Here is a 21222-nt window from a genome sequence, read left to right as displayed (position 1 = left end):
CGCGAGTACTTGCACACGTGCACGTTCCACCTTGACTTAGTGTTTGAGAATTTTGCCTGCATTTCGTGAAGCATGTACTGTGTTTTCTTGAGTATGTGAACTTTCACCTGTCCCTTTTTCTTGTATCTTTGTTTTATCGTTTTTTAAAAATTATCTTTCTCTAACTCTGATAAATTTTGCGTGGGAGAAATGGATGGTTTATAAATTGCAGGTATTTAATAATTCGAGACAACTCTTCTGTGACCCGATTTGAAACGAATAGAGGTTGCTTTAGAAATAGATCAATGTTAGTATGTTGAATTTAACAGAGATCTCTATAGCAAATTAACAATTAGGTAGGATGCTATTTATTATAGTATTGACTATTATCCAATCACTATACTGTAGATTGTGAAACTTATATACAAGTCATTTTTTTTCTCACAAGCACAAAATGATAATTTTATATGTATAAAAGCTATACTTAGAAAATGGATTTATTGGCCAAAATTGTTCCATTACTTGTTAATCAAGATACTCTGTTCTGTATTGATCATACAGTATAATTGATTAGTCTATGATTACAACATTGGATAGAACTTATCCTTTAAATTCCATTTACACCTTGTATAATGCTTTATCTAGTGGTTGTTTTCCTCCTAAGTATGCTTTAACTAATGTTTTTAAAAACCATCAATATAATAAATGAATTAATATTGATTTGTATTGATTGATCCTAATACTTCCAATAAGCACTGTAAAATATCTGTATTTAGTTTTCCAACTCATTAATGCTATTGAAAACCAAGCACAACTTATATCCAATATATATATATTATATTATACTCATTTTTACAAAAGGATGATATTTCTTTCTGTATGATTTACACATATTTATAGGTTTGTCTGTTGGTCCTCTAGTATAGTAGCAATGGTTCTACCATTTGAAATCATTGACTTTAAATAAAAACAGTAAAGTACCACCATTTTTAACAATAAGCATACAATGTAAACCTAGGCCTGCTTTTTAGTGTGATATATATCTACCAGCAACAGTGAATATATGATGACAGTAATTTGGATTGCTTAATATTTTATAAGAACATAAACTGAGGCCTTACCAGTGAATGACAGATACAGTAGACCTAAAGCTTTGTCTACACTATCAAACGTGTTTGACAAAAAAGTGTGCCCAAATATGGCAGTGATATCCCCAAATATGGTAGTGATATGACATCATCATGTCCATATGGACACATCACATTTTTTTTTTGATAGTGTAAACAGAGCTTTATGGAGTCCTTACTCCTACAATTGTGCATATGTTTTTATGTACTGTGTTCAAACCTTATATATTTGTGTATGGTTTAGCACCATTACAGTATGTAGCTTTTGGCACACCCTTTCTGCATCTAAATTAGGCAGGATCCGATTAGAAACAACCTTTAATTTTTAATCAATTTTCTCTGTACCTTGGGCAAAATTCATATATATTATTACAGTATTATAGTGTAGGTTTTTGCAGTACTATCATGTTTGTTATGAATAGATAATAAGTTGAATGCCAGGTTATTGCACATAATGAAATTACATTAATATTTAGATGCATTTAATATTACACATGTGACATATATTATACATTATATAATGTACACTTCCATGCTTTTGACCATGGTGAGGTGCGAAAGTGCATTAATAATAGCACCTTTGACCAATTAGTTACTATACAGTAGCAACTTTGTCAAAACAATTGGCTGAGTGAGACCAAACCTTATGAATGAGCAATATGACCGATACAAAGTAAATTAAATTACTTTCGATTTAGATAAGAAACATAATGAGAAAAGATGCATATACTCAAAAACAGTATACATGTAGAGACATTTGCAAAAGTGCATTTAATAATAGCACCTTTGACCACTTAGTTTCTATAGAAGGCAACTTTGTCAAAACAATTGACCGAGTGAGACCAAACCTCATGAATGAGCAATATGACCGATACAAAGTAAATTAAATTACTTTCGATTTAGATAAGAAACATAATGAGAAAAGATACATAAACTCAAAAACATGTAGAGACATTTTAACAAATACAGTTTCAAATTCTTTATGGCACTACATTCATAAGCATGTGCATTATAGTATAGGCTCTTTTTTTATACCAAGTTGTTTTTTTGTGTGTGTTAGACTCTAGGCTTTACATAGAGATCTTCAACTTTGATCAAGTGTCCTATCTATTCTTAATAGCAAATCCATTAACCAAATGTCACAGAGAGTTCAAACGACGCATTTATTCCTATTTCGCAAAGAAAAGACCGTGACGGTATTTTCTTATCTCATTTTAGTCGAAGACTTTACGAATATTATTGGATTGGGAAATAAAGATATGGATTGCTTGTGAATGTAACATTTGAATCCTATTAAGTATTATTTTCATGACTGTAGCAATGCAAACATTTTATTTTATTTTGTAGTAACTGTGCTTTATTTGTGTTTTATGTTTATTAGTATTAAAACCAAATAAACAAAATTTAAGTCAAATATTTGATACTGATATCTGACAGTTATATGTTTTACAATAACTACTAAATTTGAGAAGTTTGAGAAGGATAGCCATGAGAATTAATTATTTGTAACTGTAACCTATAGAACATATTTACAATGGGCCTAATTTTTAGTTATTATTCTTATCATTACAACAACAAAAATGAAATCATTGTATGCTTGTTTGATAATTTCTGTTTCTGTAAAGTTTTGGCAAAAAGTAGTAGTAGTAGTATACAGTATGTAGGCAAGTAGAGGATTTCACATTTTAAATCAATAGTTTCACAATAGTTCAAACGTTTATATTTTGTCATTAAATTATATTTTCAAAGCATGACTTTGATTATCTGCTTTTATGCTTTTATTTAGGAAAATAAAATTTAGATATTCGATGACACCATGATTTCTTTTGAAGAGTTTTGATATTATATTATATATTATAATGACATTATATATTTTTTGATGCATAACTGCAGTACAATCATATCAATGTATTTAAACCACCATCATTCATGTTATTGTTATTCACATTATAAGAATTGTAGGTTACATAAACACATAGTGTGACCCCAGAGGTCCCTTAGGATTTCAAAAGAGGAAGTTTACACTTAAAAACAGTGAAATAATAAGGGCTGAAAAACAGTGAATTATGCTATCTATCTTACCACACAATGAAGAACTTTGGTTGTAAATCTATGTCATGTGCTTTGGATGTTAGCATCGCAGGCAGAAAGTAATATAGGCCTACTGTATAATCTCTAATATTTTACTATTATTTTCAATAAAATTACCATATCCTCGGGTATAATCCCACTTCTGGTCTAATTCCATTCTTTATTATGATTTCACAAACAGGCATATCCCTGGGTATAGTCCCAGTATTGACATTTTGTCTGGATGTAGGCCTCCAGCCAATTTTTTACAAGATATGCTTACCAATCTTGTTTTTCCTCAACCAGGGTTTTCCCGAGTATGGTCCCACCCCCTAAAGTCGGCCAAATTTCGTGTTCTAGGTGGGTGTGATTATTACAGAGGATACAGTAATACAATAATATTATATAGTATTTGTTAAATCATTGATCCTAATGAATTTCAGATAAAGACGTAGTTTAGTAACTTTCCTTCTTGTTGCTAAATAATGAACTACAGTATGTCTACCCCCTTTTTCTCACTCTCCTCACCAACTCCTTGCAAATCACAGAACACTTGGTGGTAATCAGGCATGCTACTAGAATATTTGTGTAATCGGTAAATATATAAATAAAAACAATCTATTACAGTTATTATCAGAAGTCAACCTTTTTTATTGTCATAATGCAGATTCAGATCTTAGAACTTTGTTATTATATGGATTCACACCTAATCTTTGTTCCCCACTAACATCAACACTGCCCCAGTTACCTCTGTGCTCTTGATATTGCACTGTGTACCTAACTTTTATTTTGCATTAATTTTGTTTTTGTTTAGTTCATTATCTATAATCAATCTTTTATTTATTCATTCTTTACTTTCAGTTTTGATTTAAGTTCACCTTAAAAAAACAGGACGGTATGTGATACAAACAAATCGTTTTGGTCTTCATTTTCTGTTTAAATTCTATATTATTTGATGGAAGACATATGACTCATTTTGAATGGGATGTGTATGCTTTATGAGTCATGTTATCACATGCTCTTGGATGCACAGTAATGGTTTAATAATATTAAATGCTAAAATAGTGTAGAATATGTCAGACATAATTTTTGTTTGCTTTGTATAGCAAAGTAAACACCTATTGTTGTGTCAAAATATGTTATTTTCCCCTAAATACTACCACACTACAATAGAACAAATTATGATATTCCATATGAATGTTTCTGAGTTGAATGGGGAGAATATTTCATGGGTTGGAAGATTGTGTGGTTTCCAATAAATAAAATATTTTCCCAATCAACAAATCTAAAACATTCATTATTTGTTCAAAAGTAAACTTTTATTCTGGAAATTGGGGAATTGTTTTAAAATGCAACATTTTTCTAAGCTGCTTAACTAAACATTTATATTTTGGTCAGATTAAATTAATCTGTTGCTTCCAATGCTCTGTTTTTGGTAACTCTTTATACTGTCTCCAGATGAGTATTTCCTGTATGATTTGTCTGACATATTCATTAACACTATTCATCTTTCTTTATTAAAATATAAATTCTCTGATATTGCATTAGTAGTTGTTATAGAAGTTTGATATCATTTTATTTTCAAGTATCTTTTTTACTTTGGTTACAATACTTTTCTTACAATATAGAGCCTATTTTAAATCATCCGAGTTACAATTAATTGTGTAAAATAGTAATCAATTCTATGATTAATTTGTTTTGGTTGTGTATTTGGCAAACCATTTCATTGAGGTTTGAGACCTCTACAGTAAAAATGATAAAATGTTATGAAGAAGATGTAACTTTTGCTTGAAGCATGTAATTGTATTGGTAGGTTTAGACATTTCCTTGCATTTGTTGATATTCAATGGTTGACATGCTATTCTATTGTTGAAAACTATTGCATGTTAGGGTGAGAAAAACAACAAAATAGACTTTTAGTTCTTAAGATAGTATACAAATTTAGGTCTTGGTTTTAAATAATTTTACAAAAAATCTGTTAAAGGTGTGTGTATTGGTTAAATTAATAAACATTATTTGTAACAAAATTTACATTGCAATTTTAAGATTTTATTAATTTATTGAAACTTTTTTTTCCAGTTCATTGTATGAAATGTTATACAGTATAACTTTATTTAAAACTTGATAATAAAAGGACAACAAATAGTTGATTGAAGATTGATTTTATTTACAAATATATTGAATCTAATAGAATCTTAAAATTCATATATTTGTGTGTACTCATGGAGAAATAAGTTCTTTCTGCATGGTGTAATTAAAACAATTTTTTATATTCATTTTGTTTTAAGATTTGTATAGGCAACCTGTCTTTGTATTTCTGTTAATTTTCCAGTGCTTTAAATTTCATTTTTTTGCTGTTTTGTTTCTTTACAGATTCCTGAAAGTTACCCATCAGCTAAACCTGAACAGATCATACCATTGTCACCAACCAAATTGGAAAGTCAACAACAGCAAACAAAATTGGAAAGCCCTAATTCACCCAAGAAAACCAAGCTGCCAGAACAACCTCTATCTCCAGAGAACAAACAACCAAAACCAGTTAAAGTTTCCCCAACAGAAGGCTCTCCCAAGCCAAGCCTTTTACAGGCCCCAGGTGGCAAATCAAGGCAGATACAGCCACCAAGACAGCTCCATTCAACAGCGAAACCAACACCAGAACAAGTCAAAGAACAACCAAGGCCTAGCTCGACTAAATCTCCTAGCGACAGCACTAATATTCAGGAATCACCAAGTTCATCAGGAGAAACGGCAAAACCAAAATCAAAATTGCCACAGTCTAGACTACCGAAAAGCAACACCCTTACCAAACTGGGCGCACATACAGTGTCGTATAACGGAAACCAGGCAAAATCTGACGAAGACATTAACGCGTCTTCAAAAAGTGGATCGGGCAACCAATCGCAGTCTCTCACGACATCGACATCAAGATCGAAGCTTGTTCCACCGTCAAAGGTTAATTTGAACAAAGAGGAGAATGGAAATAGAGGAGAGAAACGATATTCTGATCAAACTCTTGACCAGCAGTTTGGAAAAGGTTCAGAATGTTCAAAGACTGATGAATCAGTGATGGTGAAACAGAAATCAAAATCAAAACTCATGGCACCAGGATTCATTAAAAAAACGTCAAAGAGTTTGTCGAATGAAAACGTTTCTTCTCTGAACGGTAATCATGATCATTTGCAAAACGGATTAGAGAACAATACACAGATAAAAAACGGTAACAAATCAGAGGAGAATCTCGCTGAAAATGATACCAAAAAACAAGCTGGTAAAATTAAGAAACCAAACTCTCCAAAGAGTGAACGACCGTTAAGTGGAGGGATGGAAGGCTTCTCCCGAATTCCTGCACCAAAATCAAGAATTGCGCGCAGTACAGGAATACCATCACGGAAAACTAATCAGCCATGAAATTAGTTTTTATATTACGTATTTGGATAAACCATGTTAAACAATGTAATCATGACAATACAATATTTACTACTTTATTTGATTGGATAAAAAAATTAGACCACTGTCGGAGGAATTACATAATTAAGAGACATCTGCGTATGCCAGAGGGATTTTATCTTATTATTGCATTCTCATATTCTCAAATTGCATACAATATTAGTTTGTTATACAATTTATGAGAATCAGGACTTCCTCATTTGTTTCCACATATGAAGGAATAATATTCATAACAATAGGCTAGATCAGTGAATATGTTTCCTTTCATTCCTAAAAATTATTAACAAATCATTAAATTAAATTATTAAACTTTGGAACCAAAACTAATCATTGAATTATATATTGTAATAATAAAATTGTCTATTTTGCATAAATTTAAATTATGGTAAAACTCCCCCTATTAAGTGGTAAAATACTAAAATATATGTTTTTAAATTTACAATTATTCCCGAAAGCAATAACTCATTAAAATATTCTAGACCATCAGTAGGATTACAAATTATAATAAATTTGATAGTAGTCCAAATCCGCGCTTTTAATGTCGCAGAAATGGATCTATACCGCAAACGCAATGTTGATTGATATGAAACAAATACTTGATCTCTGAGATAAATCTAGTAGTCGGTGATATATACAGCTTTCATTGCAATGTATTAAATGGTTAATTAACAGTCCATTTATTAATATGAATCTGATTACTCTTCAAATTGCTGTATTTGTTTAAATTATATTTCGATCAAACTACCACATTATAGTCGTAATTCAATAGAGGTAATCTGGTAATATAAGCAAGATGTTGTGTATGCTAATTGTACACAGATTCTAACACTTTCAATGATATATTTAGACAGATAAACATTTAATGTGTAATAAATCATTACTCATGTCAAAACTAAGACAATAAAATATTATACTGTACTGTATAAACTATAATATAATGCAGGATTTGACAGGTTCTTACAATAGGAAGGAAGAAATTGACATTTTTTCCGATTTTGAATACTATAAATGTCATTTTTAGGGATGTAGTATATAATGATGTATGTACAGTATGCAGTGTCAAGAATTCGCAAATATACATTTCAGGTTTATCTTGAGTGGGAGTAAACTCAAGAATAAATCTCTGTCTACACTATCAAACTAGTTTGACACAAAATGTGTGATATACCCAAATATGGTAGTGATATGCTCAAATATGGCAGTGATATGACATCACCATGTCCATATATGGACACATCACATTTTTTCACAAAGTTTGCTAGTGTAGACAGAGCTTTAGATCAATACTTTACCATGCCTATATGAATTAATTGAACCAGGCTTTTTTAACGGTAACATTTTTGTTATCTGTTATTTCATCAGGTAACTAAACATTGCATTAAAAATAACTGTAAATAGGATTATGTTTCAATACATTTTTAATAAGAATTAGATACATTTCTAAAGTTAAAATCCATAATTGTAGTTATGATTATATTGACCAATAACGATCCTTTCTCACATCTCATGGACTACAAGGACACGTTTTATCACTTTGATGCTAACATGAGCTAATGTCTTGGTGTGAACACATACTACAGTAACCTCTCTGAATAACACTTATTTTAAAGTGTTTCACACTACATTTTATATACAGTACTTTAATTTATTTAAACATTTCAGACTATTATGAGGTTCTAGACATAGAGGTTTTAGACATGGTGCCAATTAATTTAACTGAGGGTTCCGATGGGATTTCATTTATTGATTAAGAAAAGCACAAACTTGGTTAGAGCACTAATTGAAAAATACAAGACAGTTTTAATACATAGGCCATATTCAGTAATATTATTTTTCAGCAAGGGTCATGCTTGGCTAGGTCGATATTCCTGCATTTTTCTAACTGTAGGTTATTGTCTACTCTTTTATCTGTATGGACCTTTATATTTGGACACTGTAAAATGAACAATTCTGTTTGTGAATAATCGCAAAGTAATTTAAATAGTAATTTCTCGTTTGGTCTCGTAATTTTATGTATTTTGATAAGCATTCCATGATTGTAAATTTATTACATAATATTTTGTTTATTTGAATGGTGCAATTACTTTTTAGATATTTATTTTTTTTGTAAAATTAAGTTAATTTTAACAGGTAAATGCTGCCAATTGCTAAATCAGTGCTTTAGCATGTCTTCAGAATACTTTTGGTGGTCAGGTGATATTTTTGAACAAGTTTCCTATTTTTAATCACTTTATAAAAACTTAGGGATCATGTCAACATGGTTTTACTGCAGTTACAGCAGTAGTACATTTACTGTAATAATGTATGTTTTTACTTTCTTTCAATGTAGAAGTCGGATAACAGTGTGTATGATTTACCAAGAAAAATTGTACAAAATAACTGAATAAAGGCTCTTTCACACCGGTTCCGGTACGGCGTACCGAACGTCAATGTTTCGTTTTCACGACGATCCACATGGCTATGCGCCAATTGATATGCGTACAGCCGGGTTAAAAACGAAACATTGACGTTTGATTGGATTTGCCTGTGCCGGTCTGGAACCGTACTGGAACAAGTGTGAAAGACCCTTTAACAGGTTAAAGAGTAGTCGAGGTTCTAGATAGCATTCAGAATATTATTCTTGAAAGAAAACATTTGGGCACATATGGCGTGTCATAACTCTACTGAGCTATTTCAAAACGCCTCCTTGTGGTGCTACATAATAGGAAACAATACAAGACTTGTACTGTAGACATAATGTAGTTACTGAGCTAGAATATTTTTGACATGTTCAGACACTAGCATGTATAAAAGTTAAGCAATATTATGTTAATGTGTTGCATACTTTAACAATTAAATTTCTCTTTATTATCATTGAACTCTACTGAAATGGTTCAAAATGCCTACATAAAAAGCAACAATAAGTAAGACTTAAATAAACATAATGTAGTTACGGCAGTAGTATAATTTTAACATGTTCAAGCCCTAGCACGTACAAAAGTTCAGCATTATTATGACTGTATGTTAATGCATTACATACTCTAACCATTGCAATTCACACTGCCGTGTCAAGGGTCCAAATTTCTCTTTAATTTAATATTAATATCAGAAATGACTACTTGTACCAGTAAACTATATATATTTATGACAAATATGTTCTTGTTTTTCTAGAAATTATACCATTTAAAACTTTAATGCAAACATCTGTAGTGAAATGTAATATTTTAAGAGTGTATGCATGGGCCAATTGAATAAATAACTTTTTTTTATTTGACAGAACAACTGAAATAACAAAAACAATTGTGTATTCAAATTATTGGGTATTTTGATTTCAGCCACAAAAAGTTTTAACAAATTTATATATAGAATTGAATGCATATTGTGTATCAGTGGTGTTTTACCAAATTGTGAATTTATAAACGTGTACATCATCCTAAAGAAAAAGAGTATCTAAATCAACAAAATTAGTATTTTTTCCATTTTAAAAATTATATATATATAATGTGGTAAACTCTTGATAAATAGATAAAAAATTGAATTTAAAATACATAATTAAGTTAAAATGTGATTTGAATTATTTGTTGGTGGGTATAGTATTTGATGAGGTACAAATTAAAGGTGAAATTAATGTATCTTATATAATATACAAAACCGTTCAAAAAATCTGTAATATTTGGTGTGAACACACCTTTAGCACCTGTAATTATTGGACACATTATGATTGTGGTTTAACATCTGAACATGTAAAAAATGACCATCAATGATTTGTTGAGAAAGTAGTAGCTGAATATAAAATGAGACAGTTTTTGCAATGTGCTGTATTTCATATGGTGATTTATTGTAATGGGCTTTCATTGACCCAGTTACTTGACAATGACTTTGTATCACATCAATGTAATGTTCTTTTTAAAGCGTTATTCAGTTTCTGCAGATTTTTATCTTTTATTGAGGAAATTTATGCAGAAAAATCCCAATTTCTCTTTGCAGTGAATTGCTATTTAGAAATAAACTAACTTACAACTCTCTGCTCTGTTTAACATTTTCTGGTTTATTCTACACATTTTAAAATACAATTGTAATAAGTGGTTAAGTATTTAAATTTTTACATTGTATAGTGGATTGTACCATTCTTTTTCGGGGGTTATGTGGGTTATACAATTATACAGTACAATATAAATCTTACCTAGAAAAGTGATTAATGTTGAGGCTGAGGTGTAACTTGTTTTCACATTGTATAGTGGAATGTTCCATTCCTGTTTAGGGGTGTATGTTGTGTATATATTTGTGTTAGTCTATGTGCTGAATATAATTTGAATAGTGATAATAAATTTTTTTGCACTTGTAAAAAATCTACGAGTTTTATTTATTTAGTCAATAAGCTTTGCCAAGATGTGGGTGGAGTTGAAATGTATTAATCGTTGAGTCTGAATACCTTGCCTCCACAGATTACCATACGCCCTTATGTTAGATAATAAACCTACCGCTGTGAATCTGAACATACCTTGAGACTGGTTCAATCGCAGGATAGAAACTGCGGTTAGAGTTTGATAAGGCTGGCATAGTGATTGGCTGTGACGTAGATAACCAATTACTTACAAAGTTGAATTTTTTACTTAGCCAAACTGGCGTGTTGATAAGCTGACGACGTGAGATGAAGAGGAGGAGAGACTCCTGTCAAAAGATGATTGCGAGGGCACCCCGCACTCACATTGCGAGGGCACCCCGCACTCACCTGATAATTCCTTGTATCGAGGTAGAATATTTACCTTTTTTGGCTATTTATTCACTTTCATACAACATTTACAAAAGAAATAATTTTAACTCGCATACACAAATGTTCATAATAGATAAAAGATTTTTTAATACATTTACACCACTATTGCATTGAAAGCAAAAATATATATATTATGTACCTATAACATAAAATGTAAACAAAAACATTCAATAATATTCACATATTAATTAAACTTTCATTAATAATAAATTTCAAAACACTGTATAATACAAATTATAATATTCTAAAAAGTGATCTATAAATTAATAAATTTGATACTAAACTTGATTATGCAGCTTTGAATCTCACTTTTACCTGTGATTAATTATATTTAGAAATTACAACAACCTTAACATGTTAGCTACATCATAAAAGGAATACAACAACAAAATATATTTATCTTGTAAATTAAACAAGAGGAAAAACAGAGTACTAATAGTTGATCAAAGTATTTTCTTACAGTAGGCCTAATCACAAAATGGTAGGTATATTTCTTCAATTTTTTTTCGATCTATATCACATAATTGCCAATTACAAACAAAAAGTATTTAACTTTATAAATACTGTGTAATAAATATGTTGATTTTAATCCATGATATATTATATAGTATTTATTATAGTTAAATACTTTCTGTAGATAAAATATTTAAATTTTAAATAGTACACGAAATCCATAGCTCAGATTACGCTGTGCATTGTGGGCTGTGTATACATATTAATAATAAGGGCAGATTCATAATTACTGGACAGTACAATGAAAGGTTTCTCCCTACTACCCCTTTCACATTGCCTAAAGCTCTGTCTACACTATCAAATAAGTTTGGCAAAAAAAGCGTGATGTGCCCAAAAATATGATAGTGATATTCCCAAATATGGTAGTGATATGACATCATCATGTCTATATATGGGCAAATTACATTTTTTTGTCACATAAAGTTTGATAGTGTATACAGAACAAAATTTCATGTGCGTGTAAACCCCAGAGTTTAGCTAGGTGATGCGAAAGGGGTATTGGACAGAAAACAAGCTATTTGACCAATCACAAGTAACTTATCCATTTGTGATTGTGGCCTTCCCTAGTGGGAACCAAGCTTTATACTTTAACAGTAGTTTAATATGTGAATATAACTTCAATTTGATAGAAGTTAGTATTTAAAAATAAATTAAAATACCATCAAATTGAGATTTACGTTTGGATGTTTCCATAAAAATATTCCCCTAATTTAAGTAACAGTACAATAATAAAAGATATGAAATATAATAAATATAGAACTAACATCCAAAAGGATTTGGCTGGGAGTAAAAATAGTATTTAACAATCTTCTTATCTCTGATTTTTACAATTTCCAATGTTTGAAAAACATAATGAAGCAATTAAATGCAATATTAGAAAAATTACTCATCTTTTGTTTGTTAAAAAATAAAAAAATAGAGCACAGAGAAATCTTTAAATTCTTCAATAAATAATTCCTATACATCATTATTTGAATCCAACCAATCAATACATTAAATTTAAAAACTGTTAATTGGCAGGAAATACATTACACTAAATTTTTCTAATACAGAAAATAGACAACCGATTTAGAAAACACATTTTAAAACGTTCTGGCAATTTTTAAAAGACTGTCATTATAACAGCCAAGTGAATCTGAATTTTAGAATAAAGAGATTAAATCTTGAATATTATCTTGACACATCGGCCCACTGCAAATACATACATAATGCCCAGATTTTAATAAACTTATATGAAACTACATTTATGTAATAATTGAATCTGAACTAGATCATGGCCTACCTCCAGCCAATACTGTTTAAATTCCCAGTTACACTAGGACAATAATGATCGAAAATAAATATATGAATATATATAAAATGTTTACATTAAACAAAAGAAAACTAAAAAGTTTTTATCCTAGAACTATAGTATAACCATCAATGCTGAATTTGATGAAAGTAATATTTTCACACGTCTAATCAAATGATGTCATGATAGAGCATTAATATCGTGACAATACAACCATTTTTATTGTTTTTATTGATCTTGACGTCATTTGATTGGATTTTTAAAAATATTAATTTTTATCAAAGACAGCATAGATGATTATCCTGTAGTGCTAGTATGAAAACTTTTCCATTTTTTTTTGTTTTATGTAAGAAAAATGTATATTTATCTATTTATCGTCGATCGTCAATCATCCTAGTGTAAACGGGCCTTAATGCAACAACATTAGCTATCTAATAGTGTGCTTGCTATTTATCATTATTAAAACATTTGAACTCTAAGCCCAAACTTTGCATTGAATTAAAATATATGAATATGTTATTATTAATATACTGCATTTATTCCTGAAATTATGTAAACAAGTACCTCTTCAAAACATCAAAAAGCATTAGAGGTAGATTAGCTAACAGTGGGATGAGAATGAAAATATCTAATACATTTAACGTATGAGCATGACGGAATTATCAATCAGAAAGCACACTTGACTTGGTCGAAAAAAGTAAAAAAAATAAAATAAAATAGGATTGAATATAGTATGTACATATGAGTTGTGATCATCAGTTTTAAAACTATTATATTGCCTACAGTCAGGGAAAAGGATTTCTACTTTCTAGGATTGTTATGTGGTTAAGTTATCAGATAGTCTAAATTGTCTTGACAACTCTTAACTCACTTTGTACCATGACCACAGCCAATTATCCCTATTGTTTTACTTTCATTCTCTCTAATTATTTGAATTTTTTCTGAAGAAATTCACTATTACTGTTAATTAACAAATCTAAGAAGCAAATCTTGCACCGTATAGCCTAACATTACTTTCTTCTAGTTATATTACATTCTACCTCTCTGTCTGTTTGTCTGTCAGTCTGTATCTTCCTTTATTCTTTTGCTTGCCTCATTACTGTCTGTTGAGTTGCCCATAATGTCCTTAGTGTTCTGGTAGCGTCCATCAACTATCATGTGCAATAAAGGACCAATCTAAAAGACAAAATGGATCAATTCCAAGTAAGTTAAGATCTTAAATTTAAAATTCATCAATATGGGCTACAAACAAATGTGTAATAAAATAAAACAAATGTTTCTTTCAATAAATAATACTAGGCCTATATGGCATCTAGAACAATAAAAAATCTATAGAATTATAGAAGATAAAAAGTTTTCTTTTTCTACTGAAAATATCAAACCATATTTACATATAAAGGACATGTATTGTAGGGTGATGGATAGAATGAAATTCAAACTTATTTTGGATAAAATGTAATTAAAATACAGTATATCATCATATACTGTAAGGGCTTCAAAAATGATGTTCTTAAATAAGAACTTTTTAAGTACAAAGTTCAATAAGTGCATGCTCTTTCTACAGCCAGACAAATTCCAAAATGCTCCTATATAGAATACCAATACTGTACCATGGTATAATTAGGGACTTTACAAAACACAACTGTTAGGGGAGGACGACAAATATTGTGTGTTCGCTAGAGCGTAAAATCATATACAGTCAACATAGCTGTTTTATTAGCTACGCAACCTTGCGTGAAGACGACAACCGGCAGCATGTCTCCTTCCCCTGTCTTGTGGCGCGGGCCCTTCTGAATCGCTTGGCTCTGGTGATACAGCATAGGCCTTTCAAGCTGGGGTCCTCGCATTCAAATGGCGCTTTTAACACAGCCATTTTAATCCAATATAAATGTTATTTCATTAAACAATTAAACTAGAAGTTCAATTATTATTTAGAGTTTTGAAAATTCCACGTTTAAGTGTAATTTGAACTGTATATTTAAGGTTATACAGTATGTACATTATATGGGAAAATGGAAACTTTATCATTCTCAAAAAGTTAAGACGACGAATTTTACGCTAACCTCCGCCAACTTTGTTGAAGCTTATGCATAAATTATTCATGAGCACTGTCCTATGGCTTCCCGTCGTGTTTCGTAAAGCCCTTATTTTCAGCTTGTGAACTTGCATTTAAAATCAGCACCAAATCTGAATGAGAACCATCTGCGTGGTAAATTTAAAAATAAAAGAAAAAAACAAACTATTTCCAACCTCTGTTGAGTCCTTCAATGCTTCTGCCAGCATCTTCTCAATATTTCTCATAATAGAAACCTTCTGTACAGTTGATAGTGGGTATTCAATAACTTTAGGTTGCCCTGCAGCCTAAAAAAGTGAATAAATTACAGAATAAATGTTTTGGATTCATTATTTGTTGCCAAATTTTACATTGCAGTATATTCTGTTTAAAGCTCTGTCTACAAACTTTATGTGACAGAAAAATGTGATGTGCCCATATATCGACATGATGATGTCATATCACTATCATGTTTAGGCATATCACTACCATATTTGGGCATATCACACCTTTTTGTCAAACTAGTTTGATAGTGCAGACAGAGCTTAAGATTACATTTACTCTCAGATCTGATTAACCACAAATGTATAAATAAAAACAATACTAGGTAGGAGAGACAGTACAGTGCATGTGTCAACTAGTATTAAGAGCAGAATATTGGTTCAATGAGTGGAGGAGTTTTGGTTGGTTAAACATCTACATATGGAGGGCGTACAACTCCTCCACTCCTTTATTAATAACTCATATAATTATATTTAGATTTCATAAATGACATGTCTACCTTATACAAAAAGGGATAGAAAGAACCATTTTGAAGTTTTTGAAGTTTAATTTTAAGTTTGATAGAGCACTAATGGTATGTATACTTACTTTATACCAGAAATTAACTGATATTGTAGGACCAAGGCCCATTGCCGACTCTATATGATGCCACCTGCAGACAAAAAGAAATAATAAAAATGTATTACAAATTTCATATTAAGTGTTTAACTATTTGATTTGATTTAACTAGTTGATACAGTAACACACACAACTTTGCGCTGATTACTAGCTGCATTATGGGAGTATGTTTCCATACGTGTTTGATCTAAAAATGACCGGGGTAGTAATGTTCAGTGCTTAGAGGTTTCACAACATGTCACAACACAACAGGTGCTAAAGTAAAATATACTTTAAAATATCCTCAAATTAGAAACTTTCGATTAAACTTTCCCAAAACCCAGGTTCGCTGTTAATTACAGAAACTCTCCTGAAGGTAAACAAATATCCATTAAATTCTAAGGGCCTATTCAGACCTACGGAGGTATGCTTTTGATATTGATATTGCTTGTGATACAAAAGCATAACTCCATAGATACATACCCTTAAACTATACATTCAGAATACCAGATATTTTAGGCCAGCACAAGGATGTCAGGTATTTACAATTTGGAGAGTTGATTGTACAGTATTAATTTATAATTACCAATACATCGGTATGTAAAGAACTTCACCAGGACCTACAACTGCTTCATAACCTTTTGTCTGTGAAAACTTGGGATACTTCAAGAAGTCAGGAGCATCAAAATCGACCTACAAAAGTCATTATTTAATAAAAAAAAATAAAAGTTTTCGTCCACACTATCTCCCAACGATTGTATAGCTACATCCCAGTAGAGAGAAACGATTTCAGATTAGCAATCTGAAGAATAGTAGAACCTTCATTTTATGTACAGTACGGGACCAAAAGTGTGTAAAACATGGCATTCGTAAAATCCAGGTTGACCTTAAATTATTTAAAAAACTGTCTTTATTGTAATATTGTTTTTTATTACCAGCCTTTAAATAAATATATTGACAATATCTACGTCTACATCAGGCTCATCACATTTATATCTTGCCTTGGCAGGTTGAAGGGGTCCCATCTAGCTAAGGCCAGAACATTAATAACACAATTACATCCTTGCCTCTACTGTACAGTTAGATCACATCTTATGTGGTAAATGTTAAATTTGATTAATATATTAAGCAATATCAAACAAAAATTGTGCAGTAATTATTACTTTTATCCTGAAGATGATCAAACTAACCTGACTTTGACGATCGCATGGATGGGAAACTTGATATGGATATAAAGTTTGAAACTGACTAGGCGGAAATAAAATACACCTCTTGTAGCCCTGAATTTGTGTAAAGAAGTTCTGCTGCTCATCATAGTGTGCTGGAGTAACATTACCTGAATAACAATAGGTCAATCATTGTTTGTAATTATTTTAATAATAATGGTCTTTCCTCATTGTAGAACATAACAAATATGTCCCTCTTAAATTATGAGAAAGGGTAATTTGTGGTTTCGGTACAAAAAGTGCCCTACACCCTACAGTACACATAGCTTTGAATTTGATAAGTCATGTCAACTTTATTCTACTACATCTACTGCAGTAAACTACATTTTTTACTGAATAATGCATGCTTTTAGTTTGTAGAATCAGTGAGTGCAATGCAATAATATGCAAGAATAATCTTGACGTCAAGCTAAAACTATGCAACTCTGTTTTTGTATTTTTTGGTCTGAACGTTGACTTCATCTGTCGAGGAGGGGTATAACAACTTTGATTAGAGGATATCAGTAGGGCCTACAATCTTAATTGAATTAAATGCAAGATCAAACTAACCTTCCATGCCAATCAAGAGGAGATTGGAGGTCAAAGGTCCCCATCCACCTCGTTTCTGCTGCTCGGTAACCCATGCCCAGTTAAACTTAATAAAATCATCAACAATCTTTTTTCCAACACCTTCTGAAAGTGCTTGTTGTAAATAATATCTGAAGTTGAACATTTAAAACCATTATTCAAAATAATAATTATTGAAGTTATTGTTGAAGCTGGGAATATTAAAATGGTGATTCATTCCACAAAGATGACATCATATTTACAAATGATGATCATGGTGAATAATAAATTAATTACTAAATGTAAAATGTAATTATAATCATCCTGACTGTAAGCTTTTACTGGAAACTGAGGAAATTTGGATTAGGCAACCTATATGGACTCATGGCAGCCAGCACCTACACAGAGATGATCCCCTCAACTCTTTAACAACTCGAACCCATGCTTCACACATGATAGTCCAGTCTCATATCACTCTCACTCACCCCAAAATATTCATGCATGTGCAGTAAATATCATTGTCAGTTTTTGCCAAGTAAAAGCCATTACCTAAAACTTCTCCCCAATTTTTAATTAAAGCAAGAGCTAAAAATGTCAAAACATTATGTGATTGAATCTCAAATGATTGTCTAGCAACTTGGTTTCGAAAATTCACCTGGAGTTTACATGCACTGGGAATCACACCATACGAATTCAGGTGTTGACACACAGGTGCGAGTAAACTCCAGAGTTTTGCTAGAAAGTGTTAACCGAGGGGTACCGTATACAAAACGCAAACTGTTATACCTTCTTTTCTCAACATTTGCATTCTGTAATGTTTCAACAAACTCTGTAAAAAGCATTCGATGACATTTTGTGTGTGGTTGGAAATTTGTTTCTGCCGATTTTTTCTCATCAAAGTACATGAACTTGTGGTCTGGTGACGAATAAACCGCAAATTTCTGTGATCCAATATTTTCTTCAAGATATTCTAAAGTCCATTTTAAAGCGGAGTTTACAAGTTTTGTGTTTTTTACGACAACTGGTTGCTGAAAAAAACAATTAAAAAGATGCAGTTAAAAAGATTTATTTATTATTATTTATTAGTTATAATGATGAAGTTAACAATTACAAGTATCAAAGTAGTGTTAAGGCATGTTGATTTTGATAATGAACGATAGACAAATATATTTTTACCGAAAACAAAATATAGTACAAAATTGTTTACTTTATATTGTCTTCGATGAAAATAGTCAATCAAGTGATGTCGTGATCACGAAAAACAATAAGTCAAAGTGGGCGCTAAGCAATCGATGCAAATACTGACATCACTACCGTAAGCAGGCGTGACACACGTATGCTCCGACTCATTGCAACTTAAAAAAACAAGAAAATCCAATTGGGCAAAATGTTCTTGCGTAATTTAAAATTGCGCATAATATCTAGCGCTGAGCTCTGGAGGCACGTGCGTTCCGCTTTAAAACTCACGGCTTACAATCGGTTGCATTGTATTGTATGAATTTGATTTCATTTATAACAATTTGTTTTTGTATTTATTTATATACCTAGTAGTAGTACAACTTGTGTGATTCCTATATATAGACCTAGGCTTAAAGAAGAGCAATTTTATTTGTTTCTTACCTCTGACAAAATCAGTTTCTGAACTTCAGGATCTGCAACATCAAGTCTTGGAATTTCTTTAGTTGGAAATGTATAATTTCTAAAGTTTTCTCTACTCCATTCGGGTATTTTGTAAGGTAAGTCGTCAGGTAGGTCGTATGTACATATTTTAGAAGTTTTACTGGATTTTCCAGCCATTTTCCATTGTTGTTTTGGGAGAAACTAACCAACTAACTAACAGTCACGTAGGCCCTACAACACAGCTCTCACTCTTCACACACACTGTTTATCTTTTCATTTTCCTGAAGGAGGTCAGGTCAGTCATGCATATCAATAAATACGGCAGCCGTGTGAATAATCTCTGCCGGTCGTACGAGATCCGTTTTTAGATTTTCCGATCCTTTGTTTATTTTCGCTTTTAAAAACAAGCAGAGACAAGACAATCTCTCTGTTCTTAAAAAAGGCCGAAATTTACCTTACCCGAAACAAAACTCTAATCTAAACAAACCCTAATTATGAGTAAACGAAAGGCACCACAAGGAGCAAATCCAAACGCTGATTTTGTTGAGTTTCTCACTGGTAAGTTAGTTAGACTAGCCCCTCTCGATCTGTGTTGTGTTGCATGTTGTGTAGGCCTAGTATGTGACAGGCGAAAGAAGAAGGAATGGCCCGCGGTCCTCGCTGCATGGACACTTACCTTAGTTATTAGGCCTAGCTACTAGGGGCCTAGATAAGCTTCGCAATTTTTAAATATTTTTTTTACTGTATTTATAGAAACCTGGCCAATTTATTTTAGGAAAGAAAAAAGAATATATAATATTAATATATTATTAAATAAAAAATATTTATTATTATTGATTTATTTGACATTGACTTTAATTTAAAATTGTAGAACTTGCAAACTATGAAAAGAATGTTACACGAGCAATGCACAAGTATAATGCTTATCGTAAAGCAGCTAGTGTGTTGGCTAAACATCCTACAAGAGTAATTGATGGCGATGATGCAAGAAAATTGGTAACATAACTTTTTATTTAACTAGCTTTTCTTTTAAATTCATTTTTTAAAACTCCTCCCCTAGTAAAGAGAGAATTTTAGACAATAACTAGAAAATGTCACGCCTCTTACAAACTTCACACCTCTCTTACAAACTTCACACTTATTGACCTTTAGGCCTATTTGCTAATAATGTACTTTGCTTTACCTTTTTTTCATTTCCATTCATTATTTTACTAATTTGTTTATTTTGATTTCACCACTAACCATGTGTGTACCACTGATAAAAAAGTGATTGACCAATAAATAAATAAATACAAACTTCACAGTGTGAGGTTATTGATAAATCATACTCTTCCCTGAATTTATCCATAAATATATTTTAGTTATTTAATAACATTTGTAATGCCTAACCTATAAATGAGAAAGTATGTAGTAAATTAAACAGAATTGAACGAACTTCACTCTGTAAAATTTCTTTTTAATGTTGACATTAGAATGGAATTGGTGATAAGATTGGAAAGAAAATAGATGAATTTATGAAGACAGGAAAACTTCAAAAACTTGAAAAGATTCGAGCTGATGATACCAGTGTAGCGATTAACTTAATGACGAGAGTGACTGGAATTGGGTAAAAACACATTTTGTGGACAAATAATTGATTGACATTCTTTAATCTTGGCTCCCACTGGGATGTGATACAAGGACATAAGCGCAATGTAATAAGCGGGTTGACCAATGAC

The 21222-nt window shown here is 31.3% G+C and overlaps 3 protein-coding genes across 10 annotated transcripts in view; 2 read left to right on the top strand and 1 right to left on the bottom strand.

Annotated features, from left to right (window-relative positions):
- Positions 1–10990, top strand: part of LOC144844885 (uncharacterized) — a 38622-nt gene extending 27632 nt beyond the window's left edge. For 5 of the 6 annotated variants that reach the window (XM_078701992.1, XM_078701990.1, XM_078701991.1 and 2 more), the window contains one exon: positions 5550–10990. In XM_078701992.1, coding sequence (XP_078558118.1) covers positions 5550–6584 — 1035 coding nt within the window. In that variant the 3' untranslated portion in view covers positions 6585–10990. The remainder of the gene's footprint in view (positions 1–5549) is intronic. The other variant, XM_078701993.1, reaches the window with a different exon arrangement.
- Positions 10991–11479: 489 nt separating this feature from the next.
- Positions 11480–19754, bottom strand: LOC144845882 (hypoxia-inducible factor 1-alpha inhibitor-like). 2 transcript variants are annotated; one of them, XM_078703362.1, is made up of 8 exons: positions 19505–19754; positions 18671–18912; positions 17888–18036; positions 17276–17448; positions 16699–16805; positions 16104–16167; positions 15431–15541; positions 11480–14356 (listed from the first exon to the last, which is right to left on the bottom strand). In XM_078703362.1, the coding sequence occupies exons 1-8, from the start codon at positions 19679–19681 to the stop codon at positions 14240–14242; spliced, it is 1140 nt and encodes a 379-aa protein (XP_078559488.1). In that variant the 5' UTR covers positions 19682–19754; the 3' UTR covers positions 11480–14239. The 2 variants fall into 2 exon arrangements, with proteins under 2 accessions (XP_078559488.1, XP_078559489.1); XM_078703363.1 differs by having other exon boundaries at positions 17303–17448.
- A 151-nt stretch (positions 19755–19905) lies between these two features.
- The window catches only part of LOC144844889 (DNA polymerase beta-like), a 15239-nt gene continuing 13922 nt past the window's right edge, over positions 19906–21222 (top strand). For both annotated transcript variants that reach the window (XR_013612477.1, XM_078702001.1), the window contains exons 1-3: positions 19906–20062; positions 20376–20500; positions 20977–21110. Coding sequence is in view for 1 of the 2 variants with exons in the window: in XM_078702001.1 (XP_078558127.1) it covers positions 19999–20062; positions 20376–20500; positions 20977–21110 (323 nt within the window). In the remaining variant the exon portion in view is untranslated. The remainder of the gene's footprint in view (positions 20063–20375; positions 20501–20976; positions 21111–21222) is intronic.

This window comes from Antedon bifida, chromosome 6 (genome assembly GCF_963402885.1).
Source record: "Antedon bifida chromosome 6, ecAntBifi1.1, whole genome shotgun sequence".
Classification (NCBI taxonomy): domain Eukaryota; kingdom Metazoa; phylum Echinodermata; class Crinoidea; order Comatulida; family Antedonidae; genus Antedon; species Antedon bifida.
The sequence above is the reverse complement of the archived record's forward strand: the minus strand, read 5'-3'. Positions and strand labels throughout refer to the sequence as shown.

What these genes read in the sequence shown, in the direction of transcription:
- LOC144845882 (XM_078703362.1), bottom strand. Translation starts at nt 19,681, where the DNA reads ATGGCTGGAAAATCCAGTAAAACTTCTAAAATATGTACATACGACCTA. An exon ending in AGAAACTGATTTTGTCAGAG is followed by an intron (nt 18,913 to 19,504) that starts GTAAGAAACAAA and finishes TGTTTTTTTCAG; the next exon opens with CAACCAGTTGTCGTAAAAAA. An exon ending in GCAAATGTTGAGAAAAGAAG is followed by an intron (nt 18,037 to 18,670) that starts GTATAACAGTTT and finishes GTTCAACTTCAG; the next exon opens with ATATTATTTACAACAAGCAC.